We start from the raw sequence: 27,807 nt of genomic DNA on the forward strand, positions 1-27,807 counted from the left end.
AGGTCACCCACTGGATGCCCTAGTGCATTGAAGCACTGTAATCTGACTTGACCAAAGTCTCACTTCCTGACTCTGAAAGTCTTTCCCCACTGCACTCAGTCAGCGGCAGCAGACTGCTCTGCACATAGCGCACCTGGTATCAAAGGTGTTTAGACTGCACTTCGTCTGCTAATGTCAAGAATCAAGAAAGGGCTTGTCAGAACAAATGAGACAGGAAAGATACACCTTATTGTTGGTGACTACTCCAGGGAAGGTGTATACAGCTAGCCGGCAAAAACCTGTACAGAGTTTATAAGTATTAATAGTCCTCAAAACAGCATAGCACACAGAAAACTTACATCTTCTATTCAGAACAGGGGGTTTCCTTAAATATTACCATAGTTACCTTTGAGTATTCTTGGAAGGTATTTTATAGAAAAAAAATCAGATCAGCTAGCTGTTATTTTAGAATAAATTAAAGTGACAAATAGCTAACACTAGTATCTCTACAGTAAGATCTCATTTAACGTTTTGAAAACCTTTTGGAATATGTCCCTAGACAAGGAAAACTTGGGGACAGGAGGGACAGAAAGTCGTAGCAGGTAGAGCCAGTATTCCAACCTGGGAAACACGACTTCCCTTCTGCTAAAGTCTTCTACCAAACTTTAAAAAAAAAAACTTTGAAAAAAATAGGTAAAACATTTTGATGCCCTTTCAAAATCCGTCTATCTTTATTGCATAGTTGCTGCAAAATTATCTGTAAGTGATCAAGGTTTCTCAAGTAGCCAGCGGGGTAAGAAAAAAAGAACATACATACAAAACAAGTCAGTGTCTTCCTTTTTAAAATTTTCATCACCTCCAAAAAAAACCACATTACCTCCAGTTGTTCCTTTTGGGTGAAACCCTTGGTGCTTTTCCCCGAGGCATGACCGACAAACGTCATTACTCTAATAACCGGACGATGCTGTGAGAGCATTTCTGCAATTTCTTGAACGCTGTCTCGAAATGAGGAGAAGATCATGACTCTGGTCTCCTCACATTTCTTTTCAGACGTGTTTTGAGCTACACAACAGAAAATGCATGAATTACAATTTTCAAAAAGCATTCAGACGGGAAGTGGTTCAAAAGACAAGCCTGACATTACGCAGCAATGAACAACTGCTTTTTCAATGATAATCTAAGATGTTCAAACGCAATTTTGAATACTTTTGTAATTAATGATTGTAGTTCCCCGTTTCTCATTAGCTGTATAAAATAAAATCCTAAATAAATTCTCTTTAGTGACGTCATGTTGGATCAGTTCCTTCATTAAGGCATGAAGGCCTGTTCTAAGACAGTTAGAAGCTCAGACCTGGGAGCCTGGCTGACCTTCACAAATGTGCCCTTTCCTTCTTTCCTTTCTGCTCACTGAAAGCACTATCTTAACCCATGTCAGGCATTCTGTCCCCAAACCAAGTGCATTTTCAAGTTGTCTGAAGATAGCCACAGCTGTTGGAAATGCAGATATACAGGAGACAGACAAAAGTCTTCCATCCACTTGTTCATTCCCCTATTGGCCGCAATGGCCAGACCTGAGCTGATCTGAACCCAGGAGCCTGGAGCTTCTTTCAGGTCTCTCACATGGGTGCAGGGTCCCAAGGCTGTGGGCCGTCCTCTATTGCTCTTCCAGGCCACAAGAAGGGAGCTGGATGTGGATCAGCTGGGATACAAACTGGTGCCCATATGAGATCCTGGTGTGTGTAAGGTCAGGACTTCAGCCAGTAGCCCCCTGCGCCAGGCCCTATCCTATTCTTAATATTTCCATATTTTCTCTTCCCTTCACATTTTCTTCTCAGTTTCTATCATTCACCATCTAAGACTAATTAAAAGCTCATCTTCACCATCAGAAGTGCTAGCACGAACTAATGAGCTGAAGTTTTAACTCGTTCAACAATTATCTACACTTAATGTTACTAAATGTGACCTACCATTCCATGATGTGAAGTGTTTGACCACAACTTCTTCTAATTTCTTTAATTTTGGATGGCCATAGAAAAAACTTTTATCCATAGCTCCTGCAAAAAAAAAAAATCTGTAATTTCCATAATTGATTATTTTAATAATTTCTGAAGGTTTCTATTTATTTGAAAGGCAGAGCTACAGAGAGGAGGAGGGACAGAGACAGGTCTTCCATTGCTGGTTCACTCCTTACACGGCTGCTAGGGTCAGGAGCTGAGCTGATCAGAAGCCAGGAACCAGGAGCTTGCTCAGGGTCTACCATGTGGCTGCAGAGGCCCATGTACTCGAGCCATTTCCTGGCACCTTCCCAGGTCTTAAGTGGGGATTGGACCCAAAGTGGAACAGCTGGAACTGACGCCAGCACCATAGGTGGAGGCTCAGCATATTATGCCACAGCACTGTGATGAAAATGTCCTCGTGAGAAAGAATGTAAACAGGAAGCAGTAACAAAGCAAAAGGGAAATAATGCATATTGAAATGAGAGATCAGTGTTGTTTCAGTGTTCTGAGAATTTCCACTGCTAGTAAAAACTATTACCATATATTAAAAAGTTTATAAACTTGCAATCTTTAAAGCTGAATGTATATTAATCTTAACTTCGTACAATAAAAGTTTGTGATAAACAATACATAAATTCAAATGAAAAATCACACCTTTTGGTATAGCAGAATTGCCACCTGCTGAAGTACTACGTGTATGTGCAAACTTGTTCTCTAGATGACTGTAGAGTTTCATGAAGTCTTCATTTCGACTAAGTTCATTTTTTGCTCGGGTCATTCCTTTAGAAATTAAGAAAGTGTCCCAAATAAATAACAGCAAAATAGTAAAACTGGGAACCAGTTAAAAAAATCACTTAAATTGTAGCAATAAAGGCAGACTCCAAAGTTAAACATAAAATGCAGCAACTTTTTCCAGCTGCACATTCAAATACATTTTAATAATTTTCTTCCTTCTAGTTACTCAAAAGCAAAGAAACATGGCCATTTGATACACACTTTTTTAAGTAGTTGAATTTTTTAGCCCGTCTTTAACCAAAATGTCTATTTTAACTTAAATACTCTTACAGAGCTTACCTTTACTTCCATCCATAATTCCACAAAAGAAGAAATATAACGATCTCATTCCCATTTGCTGCAGTAATTCATAGCCATGATATAAACTTATACAAAGGGCAAACTCTCCCTCAATTACACCTTGTTGGATTCCCTAGAGAAATAAGCACATGTCAATTTCAATCAGAAAAGAAATGAAGATGCAAGCTCAACATCCATGCTGTCAGAACACAAGTCAATGTAACACTTAGAGTATCATCTGAATAACTCCAATAATTATTCCCTCTACACCCAACAGAACAATCGGCTCTGCTGCATGCTACTTTACAAAATTTTGCTAGCAGAAAGGTACCCATGTATTTTCCATATAAAACCTATCCCTGTATTTTTCTTTATTCAATAAGAGGTTTATATTTTAAAGAAAATAAGAAAAAGAGAGGACATCATATACATTTTTCTTCATGGTAAGTTACTATCAGAAAACAGAAGACATACTTTTTTTCTCTTTATGTTATTAGCAGAAAACAGATATATTTATTCTTTCAAAACTATTTAATAACTGTGTGTCAAGCACAGAGCTAGATGTTTGAGATGCAATAGAAATGAAAAATAAGTCACATATAGATCTAGCTTCATGTTACCAGCAAAAAGACAAAGGGTTAATGACTATATGACGTCAGCATTTAACACCAAGAATATATGCAATAATGGAATCTTTCACTGGTCAACAGACAATGTTCTAAGAACACAATCTGTACAAATTTATTTAATCTTAACACCTAGGAACTATGCACTATGTTTATGCCCATTTTTCCCATGAGGAACTTCATTAAGTGCTTAGTAAGAGAGCCAATATTTAAACACAGATAATTTGGCCCAGAGATCATTTTAATTATCTCCATCATGGGATAATAAATATTACATTTCTTTTAAGGGCACATACGGTAAGTGTAGAGAGTGTGTGGTGTGTATGTATGTGTGTATGACAAGACAGTTCTAAAAAAATTATTAAGGCCATTTTAATTAATTTCCTTTAGTCAAGATGAAGACTATTGTTTTCTCCTTAATGTTTTTTAAAAGATTTTAAGGGCAGAGTCATAGAGAAGAAGAGGTAAAGGCAGACAAAGAGAGAAATAACCTTTCACCCACAGGTTCACTCCCCAAACGGCAGCAACGGCCACGCCGGACCTACGCGGAAGGTAGGAGCCTCATCTGGGTCTCCCATGTGGGTGCAGGGGCTGAAGGCCTTAGGCCATTCTCTGCTGCCTTCCCAAGTCATTAACAGGAAACTGTATGGGAAATGGAGCAGACAGGACTTGAACCAGCATTCGCAAGGGATGCTGGCACTACTGGCACAAGTTTTACTTACTATGTCACAGCATCAATATTAAGGCTTTTAGTGGAATTTAGCAGCAGGGAATAATCACTTCAAAGGCTTCTAGCAAAAAGAATACAAGCCCTAACTCAGCAACGTAATTACTCAAATGAATAAAATTACTTCTCTGTGAAATATAAGCTCTCACCAGCAGATCAAATTTAATAGGTTTAATTTTATAATTTAAAATTTCAGTTTAGTTTCTAGCATAAATATGTTTTATTAAACTTGGAATACTATACTGCAGTTTCACTGAAAGGCATCAATAAGTCATTCCCTAGATAATACAAGAAAAAAAAATGCATTTCTTAGAATAACACTGAAGTGCCTGCCAGGTGGTCACTACTCCGGTAACTATTGTTATCTGGCTTGCTCGGTGCTTCTCATCAGCCTCTTTTCCCTGTTCCTTTGCACATCCATTACCTCCCCGTGCCTTCCATGCTTATCAGCACCTCTTTCGACTTTGGATCTAGAGTGATGGTTATTTTCCTAAATACCTAGTTCTCCCTGCTATGAAGATTAGAGAGAAGCATCTTGTTTTGATGTTTCCTCTGAGAACTTGAATGAGAAGTAAGACCACGTGTTGTAGGATTAATGTTAGAATATGCCCTCCCCTGGTCCCAGTGTGTTACAAAATAAAATGAATCTAAAGACTAACACATTATTAATTATTAAAAGATAAATTCCTTTAAATCATTAAACCATATTCTTACTAGTTTTAATGCTTTCACACATTATATAAATCTTACCTGAATTCTTCATGAGCCAATAAACATTTTCCACCCTATCCCCGCTAATCTTGTATTTCTAACCTGCTTCTGAGTAAGAATTTCATCTATCACCAAAGTTTACTTATAAATACCTACCACTATATTTGGAGATGGGTTTTTCCTAAACTGATCTCTTGCCAGAATTATCTGATATTTTGTTAGATTGGGAATATCCCTTCTCATCAAAACATTCTTCTGAATCAAAGAACTGGCAAATGCTTCTAAAATCTGCAAATTTAAAAAGAAATTAAGTTGAAGTGTGCTTTAAAGTCATTTTCAAACAATACATTTCTTCTATTAAAATCAGTTACATATTTAATAGTTCATCATGAAATGAATTTTAAGTAGATATAAAAAGTAAAAATTTAAAAACATGATATCATTCCCAGATGATCTTTGCAGTCAACCTAAGCATTTCTTCGTAACTGTAATTGTTTAAATACTTTTTTTAAAAGATTTATTTATTTATTTTTTTAATTGGAAAGGCGGATATACAGAGAGGAGAGACAGAGAGGAAGATCTTCCATCCGATGATTCACTCCCCAGGCAGCCGCAAGGGTTGGAGCTGAGCCAATCCAAAGCCAGGAGCCTCTTCCGGGTCTCCCACGTGGGTGCAGGGTCCCAAAGCTTTGGGCCGTCCTTGACTGCTTTCCAGGGCCACAGGCAGGAAGCTGGATGGGAAGCGGGGCTGTCAGGATTAGAACTGGCGCCCATATGGGATCCCAGGCGTGCAAGGTGAGGACCTTAACCACTGCGCCATCGCGCCAGTCCCTAAAAATACTTTTTTTTTTAACTGATTCATACTAAATGTACATTTTACAAGATGCCATGGACAGTTCCTTGCTTCTATACAATGTCTACTCACATGATCACAGTAACCGCCAAATCTGTCATTTCATATATCCATCAGAGAGGAAGATCTTCCGTCCAATGGTTCACTTCCCTAGCAGCTACAATGGCTCGAGCTGAGCCAATCCGTAGCCAGGAGCCTGTTCCAGGTCTCCCATGCGGGTGCAGGGTCCCAAAGCTTTGGGCCATTCTCCACTGCTTTCCCAGGTCACAGACAGGGAGCTAGATGGGAAGCAAGGCCGCTGGGATCAGAACCGGCACCCATACGGGATCCCGGCATATTCAAGGCGAGGACCTTAACCACTATGCTATCACGCCGGGTCCCCAACCATAATTTAAGAATAAATTTCTTTATCTGTTTATTATCTCTTACCTTTCCCAATCATAAGTATCACATAGGGAAAGCTTCTAATTTATACACTGGCACACAAGCCCTTACTAAGTAGTTATGGACTATTGAATACATTGAAATATCTTAAGTAAATTTAATTTCATCCACTGATTCTTTCTGACAAAATTTTTAGCATGTAGAATGTATTAATTATTGTTGTAAACAGTGGCACTATCACAGCTAAGCAAATGAAATTACAAATGAAATTTCATATAATTTAGATCCCAGCGCAGGGAAGCAAAAAATAAAGAAGTGAATGAAGAAGACAACTTCCATGGTAATAAATGTATTTAAGAATCTAAAAACATGGGACTGGCATTGTGGAGCAGCAAGCTAAGCCACCACCTGGAATCCCAGCATCTTGTGTCAGAGCCCAGTTCATTCCAGCTGCTCTCCTTCTGACCCAGCTTCCTGCTGGTGTACCTGGGAAGGTAGCAGAAGATGGCCAAGGTGCTTGGGTCCCTGTCACCACCGTGAGAGATCTGGGTGGAACTCCTTGCTGCTGGCTTTGCTTTGCCACAGGCCTGGCTGTTGCAGACATCTCGGAAGTAAGCCAAGAATGAAAGATCTCTGTCTTTGCCTGTCACTGTGCCTTCCGAATAAATAAACTTACAAATATCAAAACAAAATACCATAAAACATAATGGTTACAGTGTTTTTATTACGTTTTAAATTTTCACCTCTTTATTTATTTGAGAGATGGGGAGAAAGACAAGAGCAGAGGGAGAGAGCATTCGGTCTTTTGGCTTGGGATCAGTGCAGCATTCACCTTTGCGTATACTTGGGGAGTCAATCATCAGATGGAAGATCTTCCTCTCTGTCTCTCCTCTCTCTATATATCTGACTTTGCAATAAAAATAAATAACATCTTTAAAAAAATAGCTAATGTGAGGTTGGTACTGCACCTTAGGACTTATCAGATTCTATTGGTTAGTCAGTCATGGCACCATTCTAGAGTTCAGAAGAGGAAAATTGTATGCCATCTCTGGGGAGAGAAATTGGCAAAGAATTGCAGTCTCGCTTTAATCCTTGGCAACAATGACTTGAGAACACATTGTTCTCCTACCCTGACATTCACTGTGAGCTATAGGAAAACAAGTGTGATCTGAAATTTCTCCTCTTCGGGCAGTTTCTCAATAGCTCTCATCCACAACATTTGGGCCAGGTAATTTTTCTTGTGGGATGAATGCTAGGAGCTTCCTGACTTATACCACAGAGGCTAGCTGCCAACAGCAACTCCATACGCCGCTCCTTCCCTGAATCCCCTCCCCAAGCCTCCCCCAAGTCCCATCACGGTTATAACAACTATGGAGCAAGATATTGCCAGATGTCAAAATACTCGCATTTGAGAACCACGCCTGTATAAATAATCAGGGAAAAAGAAACACTTAAAATACATTTCATTGCTGGAGGCCCACTCCAACTGTGTTGGAAGTTTGAGAAGGGTGGTGGAGTAGGAGAAAAAGAGACACAGACACAGTCACTTGGGGCCCTCAGTCAACAGCTCAAGAAGCTGAGTTTTTTTATTTATTCAGACACATCACAAGCATCTGTACAAGCATTTAACTGTTCTATTTTACTTTATGACTAAGCAGGCATGCAGATATTTGATTTTTTAATTTTTTTCTTCATGGTTAAGCAGCTGCTGTTAAAGATAATTCTGTAAGATATTATCATCTTTTTTCTTCAGAGCAAGCTATGATTCACTCTTTAGTAGAAGCCACTGGGTGACAGCCAGGACTCCAAGGCCACGGCACATCCAGTTACCTACTAATCAGTAACACACCCCTACCATATTTCTATTTTTAACACTTATCTATCTCTTAAGAAGAAAAATATATCTTAAGGGAAAAAAACGAGATAAAGATCCGAGACAAAGGGCCCAGCGCTAAAGTCCTCGCCTTGAACAGGATCCCATATGGGTGCCAGTTCTAATCCCGGCAGCTCCACTTCCCATCCAGCTCCCTGCTTGTGTTCTGGGAAGGCAGTCGAGAATGGCCCAATGCTTTGGGATTCTGTACTTGTGTGGGAGACCTGGAGGATGTTCCTGGATCCTGGCTCCGGATTGGCACAGCACCAGCCATTGCGCTCACTTGGGGACTGAATCATTGGACAGAAGATCTTCATTTCTATTTCTCCTCCTCTCTGTATATCTGCCTTTGTAATAAAAATAAAATCGCTTCTCAACCTTTTGGCTAAGATCAAGTGTAATAAAAATAAATAAATCTTAAAAAAAAAATCCAAGAGAAAAGTTTAAATTAAATTAAATTAAATCCTCTATAATTACAGGCTTCACAAGCCCATAAGCATTAAATAATAATTAAAAGCATATTTCTATAATAATAATAAACAAGCACCCTTTAATTCCTCTAGCCAAAATATTATAAAAGCGGCTGAAACAGACTTTTTCTATGCTCCAAAGAAACTGCAAAGACAGGCTAGCCTTTAAAGGTCACAGTAACTATATTTATCACCGTATCAGTTTCAGCTTGTGCTCTCAACCCTTTCTCTAAGTTTTAGGATGGTATGACTGGGCAGGTCCTGGGGCAATGGGTAGGCACAGGGTAAGGTGTCCAGAAACAGTTTAACCGTACTTCTGTGTGTACTAATTCTCATACATTGTGAAGGGCCCACTCACCAAGACGTAGTCAGTAACATTAATTCCAAAGCTCACAACAGCTGCAGAAACTCTCTCACAGAGGAAACAACGATGCCTGCACAGATTCATGCAAAGGGGGTGAACTGCATTGGGGTGGTGGGAGAGACATCTGCCAGGCCCTGCCACACAGCTGGAAGCTCCTCGCGGCCTTGCCAACAGGGGAGCTGTTCTCTCTACCTCCACGCTGTCCACACCCACTGCACGGACCTCGGCATCACATTATAAAGAAATCCTTGCTTAAAATGGGCATGTGTCATGAGTGTGTTCACTTTGTGAAAATTCTCTTAAGTATACACTTATTGTTTGTGCACCTTGCTGTGTGAACACTAAACTGAAGAATGTTTTTTTGGCTCATCTTTTGTATTTCCTCTTGGAATAATAGTTCCTTATAAAACTAAGTCCTTTAATATGTAAGTTCACACAAACTTTCAATAAGTCAATTATATAAAATAAGTTCACTATATATTCTGACAGCCAAATTCCAATAGCTGAAATGACATTACCAGGTCATTTACCAAAACCTTACACTGTGATAAAAACAGGTTACCTGAATATATGTCTTTTGGATGGCTGCAAGTTCTTCTCCCAGGGGAACAACCACCTTTTCAACTCGTCTTTCATGAGAGTATGGCAAAATATCTGGAGAATCTTCAGATCGAATCTCAATCTGCCCAATTAGCAGGTTGGTAATAACCTGTTGCACAGCCTATGCAAAAATAATTATGATCATAAATTACACTACGTGTTAAGTATTTTGAGTTAAACTAACAAAACAGTGAAATGTTGAAAGAAGCAATGGGAACTCATAAAATTAATAATCAAAAAGTTTGAAAATGACCAGACACTAAAGTCACACAGCAGGTACAAAATGTTTTTGAAATATTTTCTCCCCCTTTACACAGTTTAAGTGTCCAAGAAACAAGAAGTGAAAATGTTTAACAGATCCATGAAATGAATAGTGGCATTCTCCAAACAAAATATTTATAGAGACTCAGGCAAAATAGAAGTTTTAGATTGGCAAACTAATCCCCAAAACATTACATAATACAATTCAATTCACGGCCATCTCTAGAATCCAGATTTTCTGCTTCCCTGGCCAATAGTTTCCTCAGATTTTTTTTTCTTTAATCTTTTTTTTTAACTACTAAAAAACACAAATGTATCCAGAATACCTTATAAGCAACTATAAAATATTTATTGCTAAATTAGCACAACTGTATTTGCAGGTACATGATGTGAATATATTTCATGGTCTATTATTTCACTCACCTAAAATTTAAAAAGGAAGTTGTTCCATAATTATGGAACTGTAGCAAAAATATTTGCTGGTAACCCAGCCCTACCCCCCAGGCCCCCCCCAAAAAAAACACATAGAAAGGAGACTTAAACTTTATTTCAGTGAAAAAAAAGTTTGATGGGTCAGTATAATGGTGCAGCACTTTAAGGCACCACCTGCAAAGACAGTATCCCATGTGAATACGAGTCGGAGACCCAGCTGCTCCACTTCTGATCCAGCTCCCTGTTAATTCACCCAGTAAGGCAAAGGCTCCGGCCAGCCTACTGGGAGCCCTGGCTGCACTTCCAAGCTCCGGCCTTCTGCCCTTCCCAGCACTGGCCACTGCAGCAACCTCAGACGGGAGATCTTTTTGTGTCTGTCTCAGTCTCTGTTCACTCTATCTGACAAATAGTTTTCTTTTCAAAAATTAAGTCCTTTCAACCAATAACTTTGGATGAATTTTATTCATACTTACAATCTGCAAACTACTTATTTCAAGAAATTTATGCAAATACTTGAGAAAAAAAGATGTGATACAGGAAATATTGAGTACTCATATCGAACTAGATAAACATAAGACTGGAAAACTGATTTAGTCTTATAAACACTAATTTTCTTAAAAGTTAATAAATGTGGGTCCGGCGCTGTGGCCTAGCGGCTAAAGTCTTCGCCTTGAATGCCCCGGGATCCCATATGGGTGTCAGTTCTAATCCTGGCACCTCCACTTCCCATCCAGCTCCCTGCTTGTGGCCTGGGAAAGCAGTTGAGGACGACCCAAAGTTTTGGGACCCTGCACCCGTGTGGGAGACCTGGAGGAAGTTCTGGGTTCCTGGCTTTGGATCGGCCCAGAACCAGCCGTTGCAGTTACTTGGGGAGTGAATCATCCAACGGAAGATCTTCCTCTCTGTCTCTGCTCCTCTCTGTATATCTAACTTTGTAACAAAATAAATCTTAAAAAAAAAAAAAAGGTTAATAAATGTGGGCCCAGTACAGTATACTAGTGGCTAAAGTCCTTGCCTTGCATGTACCGGGATCCCATATGGGCACTGGTTCTAATCCTGGCAGCTCCACTTCCCATCCAGCTCCCTGCTTGTGGCCTGGGACAGCAGTGGAGGACGGACCAAAGCCTTGGGACTCTGCATCCACCTGGGAGGCCCAGAGGAGTTTCCTGGCTCCTGGCTTCAGATTGGCTCAGCCCTGGCCACTTAGCCAGTGAATCAGCAGATGGAAGATGTTTCTCTCTGTCTTTCATAATTCCAATATAAATAAGTACACGCTTTTTTTTTAAGGTTGATAAATGTAAAGACATCCTGCTTACCTTTATATCACCACCTGGTGTGGCACTAAGAGCCAAGATTCTGAAGTGATTTGTATACTTGACTAGTTCCCTTACAACCTTAAAAAAAAAAAAAGTCATTTAGTTTCATTTGTTGATGGCAAAAGTTTTGGGGTTTCTGTTAAATCAGGCATTAACTATGATTCATTATCAGTATTTCTTACCTGGGAAATCGTTAAGTCTAGAGCAGAGGCACCAGTAGTCATGTTACGTAAGGAATAACAATATAGGTTTCCCAGCTACCGCTATCAAAAACTTGTTAGGTTCTCTAATCTACAAAAAGCTACATCGAGGCCCAATTCAGGAACAAAGCACAATGCTCAAAGGCTAACCCAATAACAAATGAAAGAATACAGCATCCAGCGTCCCTTATTAGGTTCACTGGACAGCCTGACAGCCATTTCCATAAGCATAGCTGCCACACTAAGATAACCCACAGCAAAATACAAAAATGAAAATAGATACGAGACAGCTGAATAGAACCCTATAGCCATTTTAAGGTGTATAGAAGCTGGTTGTATATAAACTTGAAATGTCAATGAAGTAGTCACAGGATGTGGTTAAGAATTTGCATTTTCTAACATACTGGTCACTCAATACTATGTCAATTAACTCCATGATGTTGGAGATTGTTGTTGATGTTATGTAGTGACTTTTCATTGGATGGGATGATATTCTGCTAGCTCTACTTTCAGACCAAGTCTGAAAGTCTCCCCAATAAATTGTTGAATTTATTTGGACGATAAGATGCTGGACTCTATGTACATGCTTGTGATGAAGGAATCATGACTGGATTTGAACTGTAACTAACAATGTGGAGGAATCCACCATGGGGGGAGGACATGGGGAGGAGTTGCGGGAAGCCCAGAGCCTATGAAACTGTGTCATAAAATGAAATGAAGTTTAAAAAAAAAATGATAAAAAAGCTAACTCACAGCAAATAATAGAAAAAAAAATTAAAAGATTTAAAATGAAAAAAGGAGCTATGAAGGAAAATTAGATTACACGCAGAATCGTAATTCTTAATCTTATGCATAGAAGAATGAGGTTAAGCTCAGATAATTTCTTTCTAACTTATTTGAAAGGCAGTTACAGGGAGAGACTAAGAGGGAGAGATCTGTTTGTTGGTTCACACCGCAAATGGCCAGGACGGGTAGCGCTGGTGCAATCCAAGCTAGGAGCTTCCGGCATCTCCCATGTGTGCAAAGGGGTTCAATACTTGAGACATCTTTAGTTGCCTCCCCAGGATCATTAGCAGGGAGCTCACTGGGGCAGCTAGGACTTGAACCAGTGGCCATATGAGATACTGGCACCGGAAGCAGTAGCTTGACGTGCTAAACCACAATGCTAGGTCCTGAGATGAGTTTTCAAAATCTAACATTTCCGGCCAGCATGGTAGCCTAGCAGCTAAAGTTCTTGCCCTGCGCATGCCTGAATGCCACATGAACACTGGTTCTAATCCAGGCAGCCCAAATTTACAACCTGCTTGTGGACTGGGAAAGCAGTCGAGGACGGCCCAAAGCCTTGGGACCCTGAACCCGTGCGGGAGACCTTGAAGAAGTCCCTGGCTCCTGGCTTTAGATCCACTCAGGTCTGGTCACTGCGGCCTCCTGGGGAGTGAATCATCAAATGAAAGATCTTTATCTCTCCTCCCCTCCTTATATCCGACTTTCCAAAAAATCTAAGTTTCTAAAAAATGTTAACTGTCAAGTCCTAAAACATCTCAGTAACACCAAAACACCTTTCTGCTCTTTGCAGTTTGAACCCAATGTCCACTTTTAGTGAGATTAATCCTATGTCCCTTCAGTTGAGGTCTCAATACCAAGGAAAAGAAACTCCCCTTGCAAACTGAGTTGCAGCAACAGTTCTCAATATTCCATATGTTTCCACATCAGATACAGAAACTAAACAAGAGAAACAAGATTATCCAAAATCACTAACTTCAAACTAAATCATAGAGTCAATGAGACGCAGACAGATATTTCATTAATATCCCAAAGATTTACTTATGAAGTTGTTAAGAACGTGATCTAGGGACCAGTGCTGCGGCATGGTGAGTTAACACGTATGATCTCAGCCTTCCGCATGGACAATGTCTGAGAGTCAGCCATCGCACTATGACCCAGCATCCTCCTAACACCCCTCAGGAGGGAGCAGGGATGGCTCAAGTCAGGGGTCTCTACCATCCACAGGAGACCCTGATGGAGCTCCTGGATCCCTGCCTTGCTCTGGCCCAGGCAGGGTCATTGGAGACGACTGGGGAGTGTCCAATAAATGTGTGGCTCACTTTCTCTGCCTCTCAATTAATTTTTTAAAGATTTATTTATTTTTATTGCAAAGTCAGATATACAGAGAGGAGGAGAGACAGAGAGGAAGATTTCTGTCCGATGATTCACTCCTCAAGTGACCGCAATGACCAGTGCTACATTGATCTGAAGCCAGGAGCCAGGAATTTCTTCCACGTCTCCCACGTGGACACAGGGTCCTAAGGCATTGGGCTGTCCTCGACTGCTTTCCCAGGCCACAAGCAGGGAGCTGGATGGGAAGTGGAGCTGCAGGCCTCCATATGGGAGGACGTATAATCATACTAAATAACTTTAAAAATCATCTAATGTCCAGAAATTTTAAAAAAAAATAATGTAAACAAAATCTATATAATGAATTCCAAGTAAAATGTTTAAGATGTTCCTTTATTTCAAGTGGAAATCTTAACAAATACACGTTAACTTGTAAGATAAGAACAAATAAATTGGTTCATTTCCTATATTTCCTATATAATTAAGAGGATCAAGTGTAAGAAACATGACAGAGTTAGCACTGTGGTACAGTGGGTTAAACTGCCACCTGCTTGAATCCTGGCTGTTCCACTTCTTCTTTCTTTTAAGATCTTTTAAAAAACATGTATTTATTTTTATTGCAAAGTCAGATACATATAGAGGGGAAGAGAGACAGAGAGGCTAAGTGACTTCAATGGCCGGTGCTACACCGATTGGAAGCCAGGAGTTAGGAGTTCTTTCAGGTCTCCCACACAGGTACAGGGTCCCAAGGTTTTGGGCCGTCCTCAACTGCTTTCCCAGGCCACAAGCAGGGAGCTGGATTATAAACGGGGCTACTGGGATTAGAACCGGCCATATGGGATCCTGGTGTGTACAAGGCAAGGACTTTAGCCACTAGTGTACCGTGCCAGGCCCAGCTGCTCAACTTCTGCTCCAGCTCCCTGCTTAAAGCCTGGGAAAGCAGTAGAGGACAGCCCAAAGTCTTGGGACCTTGTACCTGCATGGGAGACCCAAGGGAACCTCCTGGCTCGGGGCTTCAGCTCAGCCAAGCTCTGGCCATTGCAAACATTTGGAGAGTGAACCAGTGGATGAAATATCTCTCTCTTCCTCCTGTAACTCTGCCTTTTAAAATAAAAATAAAGACTCTAGGGCCCAGTGTAGTGGCCTAGCGGCTGGAGTTCTCATCTTGAGCACACTGGGATCACATATAGGCACTGGTTCTAACCCCACCGCCCTGTTTCCCATCCAGCTCCTGTGTATGGCCTGGGAAAGCAGTCAATGATGGCCCAAAGCCTTGGGACCCTGCACCAACTGGGAGGCCAAGAAGAAACTCCTGGCTCCTAGCTTCGAATCGGCTCAGCTCCAGCCGTTGCGCTCACTTGGGGAGTGAATCATCGGATGGAAGATCTTCCTCTCTGTCTTTCCTCCTCTGTATATATGACTTTGCAATAAAAATAAATAATATAAAATCATAAAAATATAAACTCTAAAAAGTAAATAAAAAACCAAATATCTTCCCATGCTTCCTAATTATGTTGTTTCTGAATTCTCATATTTTCCCAACTTTCCAAGCCACAATTCTTCCTACTTTCTTCCTATGCCTCATGGGATATCCTGTTTTTAGCCTGCTTCCTTTTCCTCTCTATTAAACCCCAAGTGTCACTGCAGCTAAAATGTTTAATGAGTGTTGGGCACCTATATCCCCTTTGACTCATAAAGTACATTCAGGCTGTTAAGTATAAAACGCAAATGCATTCATGACGTGAGCCATAAGTAGCACTGACCAAACCACTCTTCAGAGAAAAAGGATTCAAGTTCTTCCAGTGTAATGAGCTGAATGATCTCTGTAGACACATCTTTCCACATCACTTTTATACTATATATTCCTATAGTGTGCAAATGGAAGGTGATGTCATGTGACCTGGTGCAAGCATCGACCACTCTATCCTTCTAACACTGACAGCTTACCCAGCTGCTAAAGGCACCCTGTACACATCAGCGGTTTTTTATTATCTTCCAAAACTCCATCGAAATCCTACATCAATGCCCCATCATGATCAGCACTCACGACACACTTTACTAATGATCTTGCTATGACCAAAAAAAAAAAAAGAAGGAAAGAAAAAGAAAACAAAGAAACATGGGTGAAGGAAAGTATTACCCTGTTTCAAGATGACAGATACAAGGTTTTTCATACCATCACTATCGTCCATTACAGATAAGTACCCAAAACACGTCACAATCCGAGCATGGCTACACCAGCACTGGACAACATCCTCACCTGACAATAAGCATAGTTTCCAAGAGCTTTGTGAGCTTCGTCGATGACTAGACACTTCACCTCAGCAGCAGGACAGGTTCCTCTGGAGAGGTCATTCACCATGACTTGAGGTGTAAGGAAAAGGACTCTCTTCTTGCTCCACACTTCCTTCCTGGTGCACACCGCCGTAGACCCTGTACACAGATGTGACATTCTACACTGTATACTTCCGGGGGAAAGATCAAGGATAGTGACTTACAAATACCCTCAACCAGCTCCAGAGGCTCAACAAAAATTAACCTTATTAATGAGCGTCCAACTTAACAGGAGAGAATTCTCCAAAGGAGGGGGGCTTTCAGAACCTGGGGTTTGGAACGAGAGTCAGGAACCACTCCTTTAGCTCTACGTCCACTGCCTGCTCTCCCTGGGTGCCCAGCCCTTCACTTCCAATGCGCCCGCGCTCAGTAAACACCTGTCATCTCGGCCATGTGGGACTGCGGGATGCCCATCACTCGATAGCAAGCCTCGATCTGCTGTGTCACCAGGGGCTTCGTGGGAGCCATGAAGACCACCTTCCCGGAGGGGAACCAGCGGTAGAAATTGTACATGACCACAGCGGCGATAAAGGTCTTCCCCAGTCCCGTGGGCAGACACACCAGCGTGTTGCACAATAGGGCCGTCTGGGAAATGCGCAGCTGATAGTCCCGCACCGGGCAATTGGTAGGGTAAATCCACAAGGCGCCCGCGGAAGAGCAAAACCCGCCATTCTCCAGGCGCAGCTGCTGCTCTGCCTCGCACGCCGCAACCAGCAGCACATCGTCGTCGGAATCGGGCTGAGCTGCCGCGGCGCTGGGAGGCCGCTCGGTCCCGGTGCTGGCTCCCGGGGTCCCGGCGCTGGCTCCTGGGGTCCCGGCGCTGGCTCCCGGGGTCCCGGCGCTGGCTCCCGGGGTCCCGGCGCTGGCTCCTGGGGTCCCGGCGCTGGCTCCCGGGGTCCCGGCGCTGGCTCCCGGGGTCCCGGCGCTGGCTCCCGGGGTCCCGGTGCTGGCTCCCGGGGTCCCGCCGCCGGCTCGGGTAACGCTGCAGCCCCACGCCTGGAGGAGAGTCCTCTGGCGTCCGCTCATCAGGTCGACCGCCACCCGAAGCTCCTCTCACACAACGGCAACCGCTGCAGCTCAACCGCCGCGCCGGCGATCTCCATGGGGCTCCTGCGCACCAAACCCTGGAAGGAGAGCGAGGACGCAGGAGATCCTTTAGGTTCAAAATGCCGCCACAGTCGGAGCTGGGGAGATGATTGGCAGGCCTTACGGCTTTCCGTAGGCGCACGCGCACCGCGGAGGAGTTACACTAAATACAGTCCCACTCAGGTTTTTTTTTAGTGACTCTGAACTTGAGTTCCGATTTCTGGGCGACATTGCTAACATGGTATCACTTCAAATGATAAGATAAATAAGGTTGATTTTCCGAGGACTGCAAAATGCCCCTTATTTTGTAAACTTGCCGTCACGGAACTTCTAATACGGTGTGTTTTTAAATCGGAAGATGAAGCAAAAGTCAGTGACAACAGAATTAAATGCTTGTGTCATTGCTCTGAGTAGGCTGAGAGATGGAAGTGAGTGTGATCTGGGCCCGCTGTTCAACTCTCACATCTCTATTCCAGATGAGCTTTGAACGTCGGGCCCCCTCGAGCTTGGGCGCCTTGCTGGCCTCTCCACCCCAACCCTGACGGCCTTGAGTAGATTCTGCGAATGGCTTTCCTTGCGTATTAAGGAAAAGTAGGAACACATGGAGCCTGAAGAAAACCCATAGTTAGCGCCGCTCAAACTTGCTCTGAAACGCATCGTTCCTCGCTTGTATACAAGAACGACAGTTTAAGTTTCGTTGGTGTGAACCCTGAGAGACGGCTGGGATGTGTGATGTTCTGATGGTCCAGGCCTGAACCAACTGGAGTCGTTAAAAGTAAATGAGAAGCTCAGAGCGTTTTTTTTTTTTTTTTAAACAGGTTCCAAACCTTCAAAGGCACAGCAGGCCGTAATGAATAAACACGTGCGCATAATTACTGGTAAATATCGCTACTACTAGAGGCTGCCTAACACAGGACAAACCAGAAGGGATGAGGACTGCAGGTCTTGCAGTAGCCGCCTCTGCCGCTTCTCCAGACTCAACAAAGCAGCTCTCATTGCACAATGCGTACGTCACTCAAGGACGAAAGCCAATCAGGCTGCGCGCGGTGCGCTGGCCCCGCCTCCAAGGGACGGGGCGGAGCCACACCGCGGCGGGCTAGCTCAGTCCGGCTGAGGCAGCGGGGGAAGATGGCGGCCGCCGTTCCACAGCGGGCGTGGACCGTGGAGCAGCTGCGCAGCGAACAGTTGCCCAAGAAGGACATTATCAAGTTTCTGCAGGATCACGGTTCAGATTCGGTACCAGAGGCGGCGGGGGACCGGGCTGCTGTGGCTGCGGGAGGCCTCACCCCCCCGGAGATGCCTAGACATTCCGCATTCCGCGGTGCCTCCGCCCTCGCCTTCCCGCGGCCGCTGGTCGGGCAGGCCGCGGCGGCCTCGTGGGCACCCAGCATCCGCGGTGACGCCCCTCTGGCTCGACCTGCTTCGGGGGGGGGGCCGCATTTCTATTTCCTGGGGCACGTAGGCTGCAGTCGTAAAATCTGAGCCCCATTAGGAACCTTCAGTGGGAGGCGGAGGCCAGGAAGACAGACATCCAGAGATTGGAGGGGCTGAGGCGGGGGGCCTCCCCGAAAGCCCGGGAGAGGAGCCCCGGGTGCCGAGGAGGGGGCAGAGGATGCGAGGGTCTGCCTGGGAACAGTGACTCAGAGCTCACATTTTGCACCAGTTTACTAAGTGCTGAAAATACATGCGTGCGATTTTCAAAACTCTGTAGATTGTAGTTTTCACCTTTTTTTTTTAATTATTATTTAATGTCGATGTTTAGCACGATTTTTTTCGCTTTGTACTTAGGAAAGTTATTAACGCATTTCATTGTTAGGCCAAGAAATTTATTTGGCATTTCTTGTACTGTACGACCTGCTCTTGCAGTCTCCATCTTAAGCGGCCATCTGTAGTCACAAGTTATTTTTGTTCCACCTGACTCATTTGTGCCTTAGGAACACAGATCATTCTTACATTTCTTAACTGCTGGCCTACTATACATTGTAGTACACAGGCAGCCTCATCCCCTTGCTGGAAGTGAAAGCTGTAGCATGCAGTCTTTGCCATTTTTTTTTTTCAAATTCTAAATTTAAAAATTATTTCTGGACTCTTCTGAGGGGATTGTGTTTCATCTTAATTTGGGGGAGTCTTCCAATTCCCTTTGAATTTTCGTTTGGGGATTCTTTCAGTTCTAATGAATGATGATTCCGTACGCAACATCTTAAGATTAATGTAGCAGATGTTTATATAACATTTAGAGAAGTAGCGTTCTGTGTTTGGCCATGTAGGAAGAAAAGTGCCGGTCGACTGAACCAGAGGAACTGAGTGGACAATATTAATGGCACAGTAGTGCTTTCACAAAATGCTTTTTTATTTTTTAAGATGTATTTATTTAAGATGTATATGTTTTTATTGGAAATGCAGATATACAGAGAGGGAGGTATAGAGAGAAAGATCTTCCACCTGCTGGTTCACTCCTCAAGTGACTGCAATGGCTGTGCTACACTAATCCAAAGCCAGGAGCCAGGAACTTCCTCCAGGTCTCCACACCCGTGCAGGGTCCCAAGGCTTTGGGTCGTCCTCAACTACTTTCCCAGGCCACAAGCATGGAACTGGATGGGAAGCAGGGCTGCCTGGATTAGAACCGGTGCCCATATGGGATCCCAGTGCATTTAAGGCAAGGACTTTAGCTGGAACTGAGCCATTCCAAAGCCTGGAGCTTCTTTTAGGTCTCCCATGCAGGTGCAGGGTCCCAAGGCTTTGGGCTGTCCTGCACTGCTTTCCCAGATCACAAGCAGGGAGCTGAATAGGAAGTAGAGCAATCGGGATTAAAGTCAGCACCCATATGGGATCCTGGAGCATAGAATGCAAGGACTTTAGCCAATAAGCTATCGTACCGGGCCTGTATTTATTAATTCTTATTGGGAAGGTAGATCAGATTCAGGGAAAGAAGGAGAGTAAGATCTTCTGTCTGCTGGCTAACTCCCCAATTAGCCACAAAAGCCAGAGCTGAGCTGATTTGAAGCTAGGAACCCGGGGCCTCTTCCATGTCTCCTACACAGGTGCAGGGTCCCAAGGCTTTGAGCTGTCCTCAACTGCTTTTGCAGGCCACAGGCAGGGAGCTGGATAGGAAGTAGATAAGAGCAGCTGGGACACAAACCAGAGCCCAGATGGAATGCTGGTTGTTGTGGGTAGAGTATTAGCTAATTGAGCTATCTGGCTGGCCACATTAAAGCATTTTTAAAAACAAATGGAATCTAATGTAAAACTGGCTAGCAGTCTTATATGCAAGGGAAAAGAAACTGCTCCCTTTATGGGAATCCTTGGCCGCTTGTCCAATATCAGACAACTAGGATGTTAGCCCAAGGACGTGATTCCAGGCCTATACACTTAGTTATTAGAAATATTATAAGAAATAATAATAATACTGTATTGGCCATAGTTCTCTTGACACACCTGGTAGTGATTGGAGTGTTATACCTAGTGCCCGGTGTTACTGGAGACGCCGAGGGCAGTGCCAAGCAGCTTTGTGAGCACCCGTCTGCAGTCGCCACACTGTCCTTCCTGTGTAAATGCTCTTTTGTGTGATTCTGCAGTGGGAAAAAGGTTAGGATGAAGGACTGTCCCACGTGTCGTGTGACTCAGCATAGCAGTTCTACCCTTGTGAAGAGTTCTTACAAATATTTTATTTAAAAATATTTTTGAAATAGGGTATCAAATAATGTTTATATCATTCTGCATTAGTAGTACAGTTGAAACATAACTGCTAACATTAAAAGTTAAGTTTTTAATTGAGTGAAATTATTTTTGGCTAATCTGATTTTGCCTTTGTAGTTTCTTGCAGAACATAAGTTATTAGGCAACATTAAAAATGTCGCCAAGACAGCCAACAAGGATCATTTGGTTACAGCCTATAACCATCTGTTTGAAAGTAAGGTGAGTATTATGCCATTTAAAAAATTTTTAATATAAAATGTTAAACCTTTTCTACTAATCATAAGTGGACTAGCTGTCATTGTAACAAGCTTATGTATACAGTGACAGAATATGGATTGGGTTTGGAAAGATAATTTTCTAGTAGCTTAAATTGAGAAGGCTGATTCTTAAGGCTCTTGCAATGTTTAAAATACATGAGGTCAAAGTATTACCATATTACTCTGCATATCAAATATGTTCTGAAAAGGAATTGCCATTCATTAACAAATTTAAAGTCTGTTTTAGATTTCAGCTGAATTTTAGGAAAGCTGCTTTTAAGAAATTTTTCAATATTCACGATGAGATGAGCACCTTCCACTGAAGGGTCTTTAAGTTGTTGTCTGAATACTGTTTATGTCTCCAGCTCAACGTTAATCTTTCTCTTCCTTTTTTTCCCATGTAACAGTTTTGTAGCTAGGAGTTAGCCTTTCTAAAGGCCATTGTCTTCATATCAGAATCTGTATTGTAAGCTGACCTGAGGGTTATAATTTATTATTAAAATGTTTAACAAGGTTCTTACTTTGTCCTTAGGGCAGTGTCTTTGGACGCTTGAACTATATTCATTGTGCAGATGTTTATTAAATAGGAAGGCTGAGAATCTGCATAACCTTCTAGTTTTTAGCCTAACCTGGATATGTCTCAATGCTTGCTTTTCAGCGTTTCAAGGGCTCTGAAAATGTAAGTAAAGTGTCTGAGCAAGTGAAAAATGTGAAACTTAATGAAGATAAACCCAAAGAAACCAAGTCCGAAGAGACTCAGGATGAGGTTTGTCTATGATATTTTCTTATTTGCTGATTCACTCCCAAAATAGCCATGTTGACTGGGGCCGGACCAGGCCAGGAGCTTTATCCTGGTCTCCTACATGGGTGGCAGCGGCCAAAGCATTTGTCCCAGGTGCATTAGCAGGTAGCTGGATTCCAAGTCGAGCATCTGTGACTTGAACCAGTGCTCTGACTGGGTTGCATCATCCTGAGTGGCCACTTAGGCTGTTGTGCCCCAATACCACCATAACATTTATTGATGTAAGTATGATTTTGAATGAAGCACTATTCAGTTTGCAGTATTTCTCAAAGAAAATTGAGAAATTTATTTATTTAGATCCTTACACAAAAATAAACCAGAAGTATTTGTAATTTATACCTCAAAACTAAAATAAAAGATTTCGTGGGTTGGTGGTTTTGGTGTTCCACTTCCCATCTAGTTCCCTGCTTTTGGCCTGGGAAAACAGCAGAAGATGGCCCAAAACCCTAGGGCCATGAAGCCAAGTGGGAGACCTGGAGGTGGCTCCTTGCTTCGGATGGGCTGTTTCATCCATTGCAGCCATTTGGGGAATGAACCAGCACATGGAGATCTTTTTCTCTGTCTCTCCTTGTCTCAGTAAAGTTTGCTTTTCCAGTAAAAAGACATCTTGAAAAAAAAAATAGAGGTGAGTATATTGGCTTAGCAAGTCAAGTTACTGCTTGCCATGTTGGCATCCCTTACTGGACCATATTTTCAGTACTGCACTACTGTTTTCTGTCTTCTGATGTGCCTGTGAAGGCATTAGAAGATGGCCCAACTGTTTGGGCTCTTGCTACCCACATTTGATACCGAAATGGCAGTTCTTGAGCCCTGTCTCCAGCCTGGCCCAGGCCTAGCTATTGTGTTTATTTGGAGAGCAAATTACCAGGATGGAAGATACCTCTCAGTCATGACTTTGTTAGAAATAAATAATCCTTAAAACATGTATTAAAGAAGTAGCATTAATTATGACTGTTGAAATGACTCAAATCTTTGAAACATTTTGTAGGAAAACTGATTTTTTAGTACAAACATTTTAAAAATCTTGCAGTTTTCCAAACCATAGTTCCCATTCCTTGTGAACTGTTTAAAGACCTCATGTGTGTAAAAATAATATTTTCGTACTAAAGTAAAATTTGATTCCACTTTCCACAGAATTTTTTTTTTTTTAAGGACCCTGGTAGGCATTACAAAGTCAGATATACAGAAAGGAGCAGAGACAGAGAGGAAGATCTTCTATCCATTGATTCACTCCCCAAGTGACCGCAACGGCCGGTGCTGTGCTGATCCGAAGCCAGGAGCCAGGAACTTCCTCCCGGTCTCCCACACAGGTGCAGGGTCCCAAAACATTGGGTCGTCCTCGACTGCTTTCCCAGGCCTCAAGCAGAGAGCTGTATGAGAAGAGAAGCTGCCGGGATTAGAACCAGTGCCCCGATGGGATCCCCAGGGGTTCAAGGCGAGGACTTTAGCCGCTAGGCCACAGTGCCAGGCTCTAACTTTGGGTGTTTTTGTTTTGTTTTTAGGGTCCACCAAAATATACAAAATCTGTTCTCAAAAAAGGAGATAAAACCAACTTTCCTAAAAAAGGAGATGTTGTTCACTGCTGGTATACAGGAACACTACAGGATGGTACTGTTTTTGACACTAATGTTCAAACAAGTAAGTCTAAATTTAATATTCTTTTGGACTTCAGACATTGAAATATTTTTGCATGGTTTCCCTTGACTTTTCTCCAAATACATTTTGCACACATACTAAGTTCACTGGTTATTGGCTGGTGAAAGGTCTCTTTCTTGGTCCTTAGAAAGTAGAAACAAGGAATCCTAGTATAAATTTGGTAATTTTTTAATTCCGTTTTCTGCTGGTTAACTTAGAGGTTTATTTTGGGTCACAGTTCTAAATGTCCAAGAATATTCCATCTACTTTCTGCATGGGGAACATGGGTTGCTCCATGCACTGTGTGAAAGTGGAAAAGCAAGCCAAGGCACATGTGCAAATGTTGTATGTGTGCATGGCAGTTAGGGGAGTTGCTGGTATCAACTTTGCTTTGTAACAATTTGCTCTGGAAGTAACTGATACACTCCCTCAACATTGAGAACACAATCCCATGAGTACAAGCATTATTGCATCTTAATGAATAAAGTGCCACAGTGGTGACCAACCTTCAACATGACGGTCCATAATCAAACTGTAGTAGTTTCCCAAAGTGAAACTAATTTTCACCAGAAAGGCCGGATAGTGTACCAATTTTGGTGGTCTTTACTCTCTACCCTCAATTGAGACCATGTTTTGACATGACATCTAGATTTTTTGTGATAAACTGCTTTCCCACCTTTGCTTTCCCTTTTTGAAGATTCATTTATTCACGAGCAACATGGCAGAAAGGGAGGAGGGAAAAGAAAGAAGGGGCAGAGAGATCTTCCCAGCTGCTTGCTCATCCCCTCACACTCCCCACCCCCCGAAACAGCCAAAGCTAGGAGCCTGGAACTCCCAGGTCTTCCGTGTGGGTGGCAGAGGCCCAAGCACTCGGGCCATCCTCCACTGCTTTTTCAGGCACATTAGCAGGGAGCTGGATCAGAAGTGGAACAGCCGGGACTTAAACTGGTGCTCACATGGGATGTCAGTGTCGCAGGCAAAAGTTTAAACTCACTATGCCACACTGGCCCCTTGATTTGTTTTCAGGTAAGTATTACAATTCTGAAATCAATTAAACCATTGGGGTTTTCCATTGAACTTAGTTTCTTAATAGAGTATGTTATTAATTATAAGGAAATCTGTCTTATAGGTTCAAAGAAGAAGAAAAATGCCAAGCCTTTAAGTTTTAAGGTTGGAGTGGGCAAAGTTATCAGAGGAGTAAGTAAAAAATGGCCATGAAAAATATTCTGGTACCTGGCATTTTACGGTGCATGGGGTCTAAGTATAGGATAGAACATACTTGAAAGTGTTCAGTGCGACAAACCAGGTGCTTTATTTTGCTAGCTAATCTAGCTCGAGTTGTTCTGTTTCCACCTATTATGTGTAAAGAAGCATAAATTACACAGGACAGTAGGGGTTCAACCATTAGTTCTCTCCATGTCTTTGCCGTTATTTTTCTTCATAAAGTAAATTTTCCTCAAAATGTTTGGTCTCTAAGTTTGTCTTTAAGTTTCTTACATTTCATGGCTGTTATATCACTTATACACCTGAAATGGACATAAAATATCTATTCCACTGATGTTATTCATAGGAGTTTTGTTTCTGTAGCTTTCTTGCCTCAATCTATGCTCAAACAACAAAGAAACATCAAAAGCACGATTTAGCCACCCTTACACAAGGAATAACATAAGGAAACGTAACAGTTCACGTTTTCACACCTGCTTACACAAAATTGGTAGCAATATCAACTTGATACTTCTCCGTATCTTGACTGCATGTTAATTTCTTCCAGTCTGTCATATTAATTTCTAGATGTGACAGATGTCTATTGTTTTTGTTGCATAGCAGAGTATAGGACTACAGGAATACATACTCTGTATCCTTTGAAAATGTTAACTGTTTGTGGCAAAAGGCTTTTGGATCCAAATTTGGAACAAATGAAGAGGCAACCAAGAAGTGTGTATCACTTATTTGAAAAGTTAGTTTTTATCTTTCAAGTGCTCTAATATTTATTTACTGTCATGGTTCTGTTGCAATTTGGTGATCCTAAAGAGCTTCAGAATACTTAAGAGTTATCCCTCTAAATTTTCAAGTCTGTGTTTTAATGTGAAAATCTACCAATTCTTTTATACTGATGCTAGTAACAAACTACTTGTATTTTTTTCACACTGAATCCCTTGAGTATCAGGTCAAAAAAATTTTTTTTTTTTTCGGGTCAAAAAATTTTGATCCATTCTTTTTTTTTTCTGAATGAGGAAACTGAAGGCAAGGTTCATTGAAGGATTCTCTACCTTAACATTGAAATCCATAACAGCATGCTCTGAGAATGTTTGTACTCATGTTCCTAGAAGCATTTCTTTGAAAATAACTTTTGTTTCTTAGTGGGACGAGGCACTCTTGACTATGAGTAAAGGAGAAAAGGCTCGACTGGAGATTGAACCAGAATGGGCTTATGGAAAGAAAGGACAGCCTGATGCCAAGTATCCTTTTTCCTTCATAATTAAAGAATTTAACAGAGAATACTTAAAAGCTTGGAAGATGCTGTGTAGGCTAGCCTTCTGATCAGAAATCCTGTCCAGTCAACTTCTTGATACTGATAACATGTTAACATTTCCAACACAAATAGCAGTTAATATTTCTATTAATACAGCTTAGGAATCTTTCTTTTTTTTTCAGTATCTTGGTTTCAAGACTTAACTAAGCTTAGGCTTTCTACTTTGAAAGGCAGTGTTTTTTTCATCAGACTAAAAGAGATGGGAGACAGATGTGAGAGAAGTACCTTCTAGCCATTGATTACTCCACAGATAGCTACAGCACAGCCTGGGTCTGGCCAAAGCCAGGAGCTTCTTTCCAGGTCTTTCAGGTGGGTAGTTGGAGTTGAAGACCTTGGGCCATATTTTGCTGCTTTTCCCAGGCCATTAGCAGGGAGCAGTATAGGAAGTGGAGCAGTTGGGACACAAAATTGTGCCCATACATTACGATGACATCACAGGTGGCAGTTTCATGTGCTGTGCCACCCACAGCACTAGAAACCTGAACGACAAGTCTGTATTTGCAGGTCTGGCTCTAAGCAAAGAAAATGCCCACAGATATGGATACAGGTATAACTTCGTAATTTTTTAAAAGATTTATTTTCATTGGAAAGGCAGACTTAGAGAAGGAGAGAGAGATCTTGAGCCCAGCATCGTGGCCTAGCAGCTGAAGTCCTTGCCTTGAATGTGCCTAGATCCCATTTAGGCACTGGTTCTAATCCCGGTGGCCCTGCTTCCCATCCAGCTCCCTGCTTGCGGCCTGGGAAAGCAGTCAAGGACGACCCAATGCTCTGGGACACTGAACCTGTGTGGGAGACCTGGAGGAAGTTCCTGGCTCCTGGCTTCAGATTGGCACAGCACCAGCCATTGCGGTCACTTGGGGAGTGAATCATCGGATGGAAGATCTTCCTGAGTATCTGACTTTGCAATAAAAATATATTTTTTAAAAATCACAAAAAAGGAGAGATCTTTCCACTGTTTCACTCCCAACGTGGCTGCACAACATTGGGAGGGGAGAGGAAAGCTCTAGAGGTTCAGTTTATTTGGCAAGTGCTGTTGTCTTAGCAAATAGAGGGCTAACTGCATTGTAGTTTTCAGATTAAGATTACTATACGTAATGAGGGCTTTTGATCAAATTTACCTTGACATTTCTAACAGAATTCCACCAAATGCAAAACTCATTTTTGAAGTAGAATTAGTGGATATTGATTGAAATTGGAGTGCTACAGATATAAAGATGTCAGCAATGTGATAAAACTTGGCCTTGAAGAACTTATGTAACTTGTTGCCATTGTTAACGGAAAATGAAACTGGAAAATTAGGAATTCAAGCTTGTTTACTTGATCCCAGTTTTTGAGAAGTGTAGTTCCTTGTAAATACATGAAGTCTAAAGTATTTTACTACAGCTGTAAAATGTTGGGAGAACTGTTTTCTCCATTTACTTCATGTGTAAACTAAAAGGCTCAATAAACATACCTACTCTCATGGCTCAACTGATTTATTTA

The 27,807-nt window shown here is 42.1% G+C and overlaps 2 protein-coding genes across 4 annotated transcripts in view; one reads left to right on the forward strand and one right to left on the reverse strand.

Annotated features, from left to right (window-relative positions):
• FANCM (FA complementation group M) overlaps positions 1-17,357 on the reverse strand; it is a 45,722-nt gene extending 28,365 nt beyond the window's left edge. The window contains exons 1-10 of one of the 2 annotated variants that reach the window (XM_040969815.1): positions 17,285-17,357; positions 16,694-17,119; positions 16,243-16,415; positions 11,668-11,745; positions 9,621-9,779; positions 5,271-5,402; positions 3,051-3,183; positions 2,631-2,756; positions 1,947-2,033; positions 857-1,041 (exon numbers count right to left, since the gene is read on the reverse strand). In XM_040969815.1, coding sequence (XP_040825749.1) covers positions 857-1,041; positions 1,947-2,033; positions 2,631-2,756; positions 3,051-3,183; positions 5,271-5,402; positions 9,621-9,779; positions 11,668-11,745; positions 16,243-16,415; positions 16,694-17,119; positions 17,285-17,342 — 1,557 coding nt within the window. In that variant the 5' untranslated portion in view covers positions 17,343-17,357. The remainder of the gene's footprint in view (positions 1-856; positions 1,042-1,946; positions 2,034-2,630; positions 2,757-3,050; positions 3,184-5,270; positions 5,403-9,620; positions 9,780-11,667; positions 11,746-16,242; positions 16,416-16,693; positions 17,120-17,284) is intronic. The other variant, XM_040969816.1, reaches the window with a different exon arrangement.
• On the forward strand, positions 141-27,781 carry FKBP3 (FKBP prolyl isomerase 3). Of its 2 annotated transcripts, XM_040969825.1 has the most exons (9): positions 141-145; positions 11,873-11,877; positions 18,522-18,638; positions 21,216-21,317; positions 22,014-22,121; positions 23,660-23,795; positions 24,922-24,989; positions 26,154-26,251; positions 27,461-27,781. In XM_040969825.1, exons 3-9 carry the CDS (start codon positions 18,531-18,533, stop codon positions 27,513-27,515), a joined length of 675 nt encoding a protein of 224 aa, XP_040825759.1. In that variant the 5' UTR covers positions 141-145; positions 11,873-11,877; positions 18,522-18,530; the 3' UTR covers positions 27,516-27,781. The 2 variants fall into 2 exon arrangements, with proteins under 2 accessions (XP_040825759.1, XP_040825758.1); XM_040969824.1 differs by lacking the exon at positions 11,873-11,877 and having other exon boundaries at positions 18,503-18,638.
• The last annotated feature ends 26 nt before the right edge of the window (positions 27,782-27,807 follow it).

Source organism: Ochotona curzoniae, unplaced genomic scaffold (genome assembly GCF_017591425.1).
Source record: "Ochotona curzoniae isolate NIBS_2020 unplaced genomic scaffold, NIBS_Ocur_1.0 scaffold_4701, whole genome shotgun sequence".
Lineage (NCBI taxonomy): Eukaryota > Metazoa > Chordata > Mammalia > Lagomorpha > Ochotonidae > Ochotona > Ochotona curzoniae.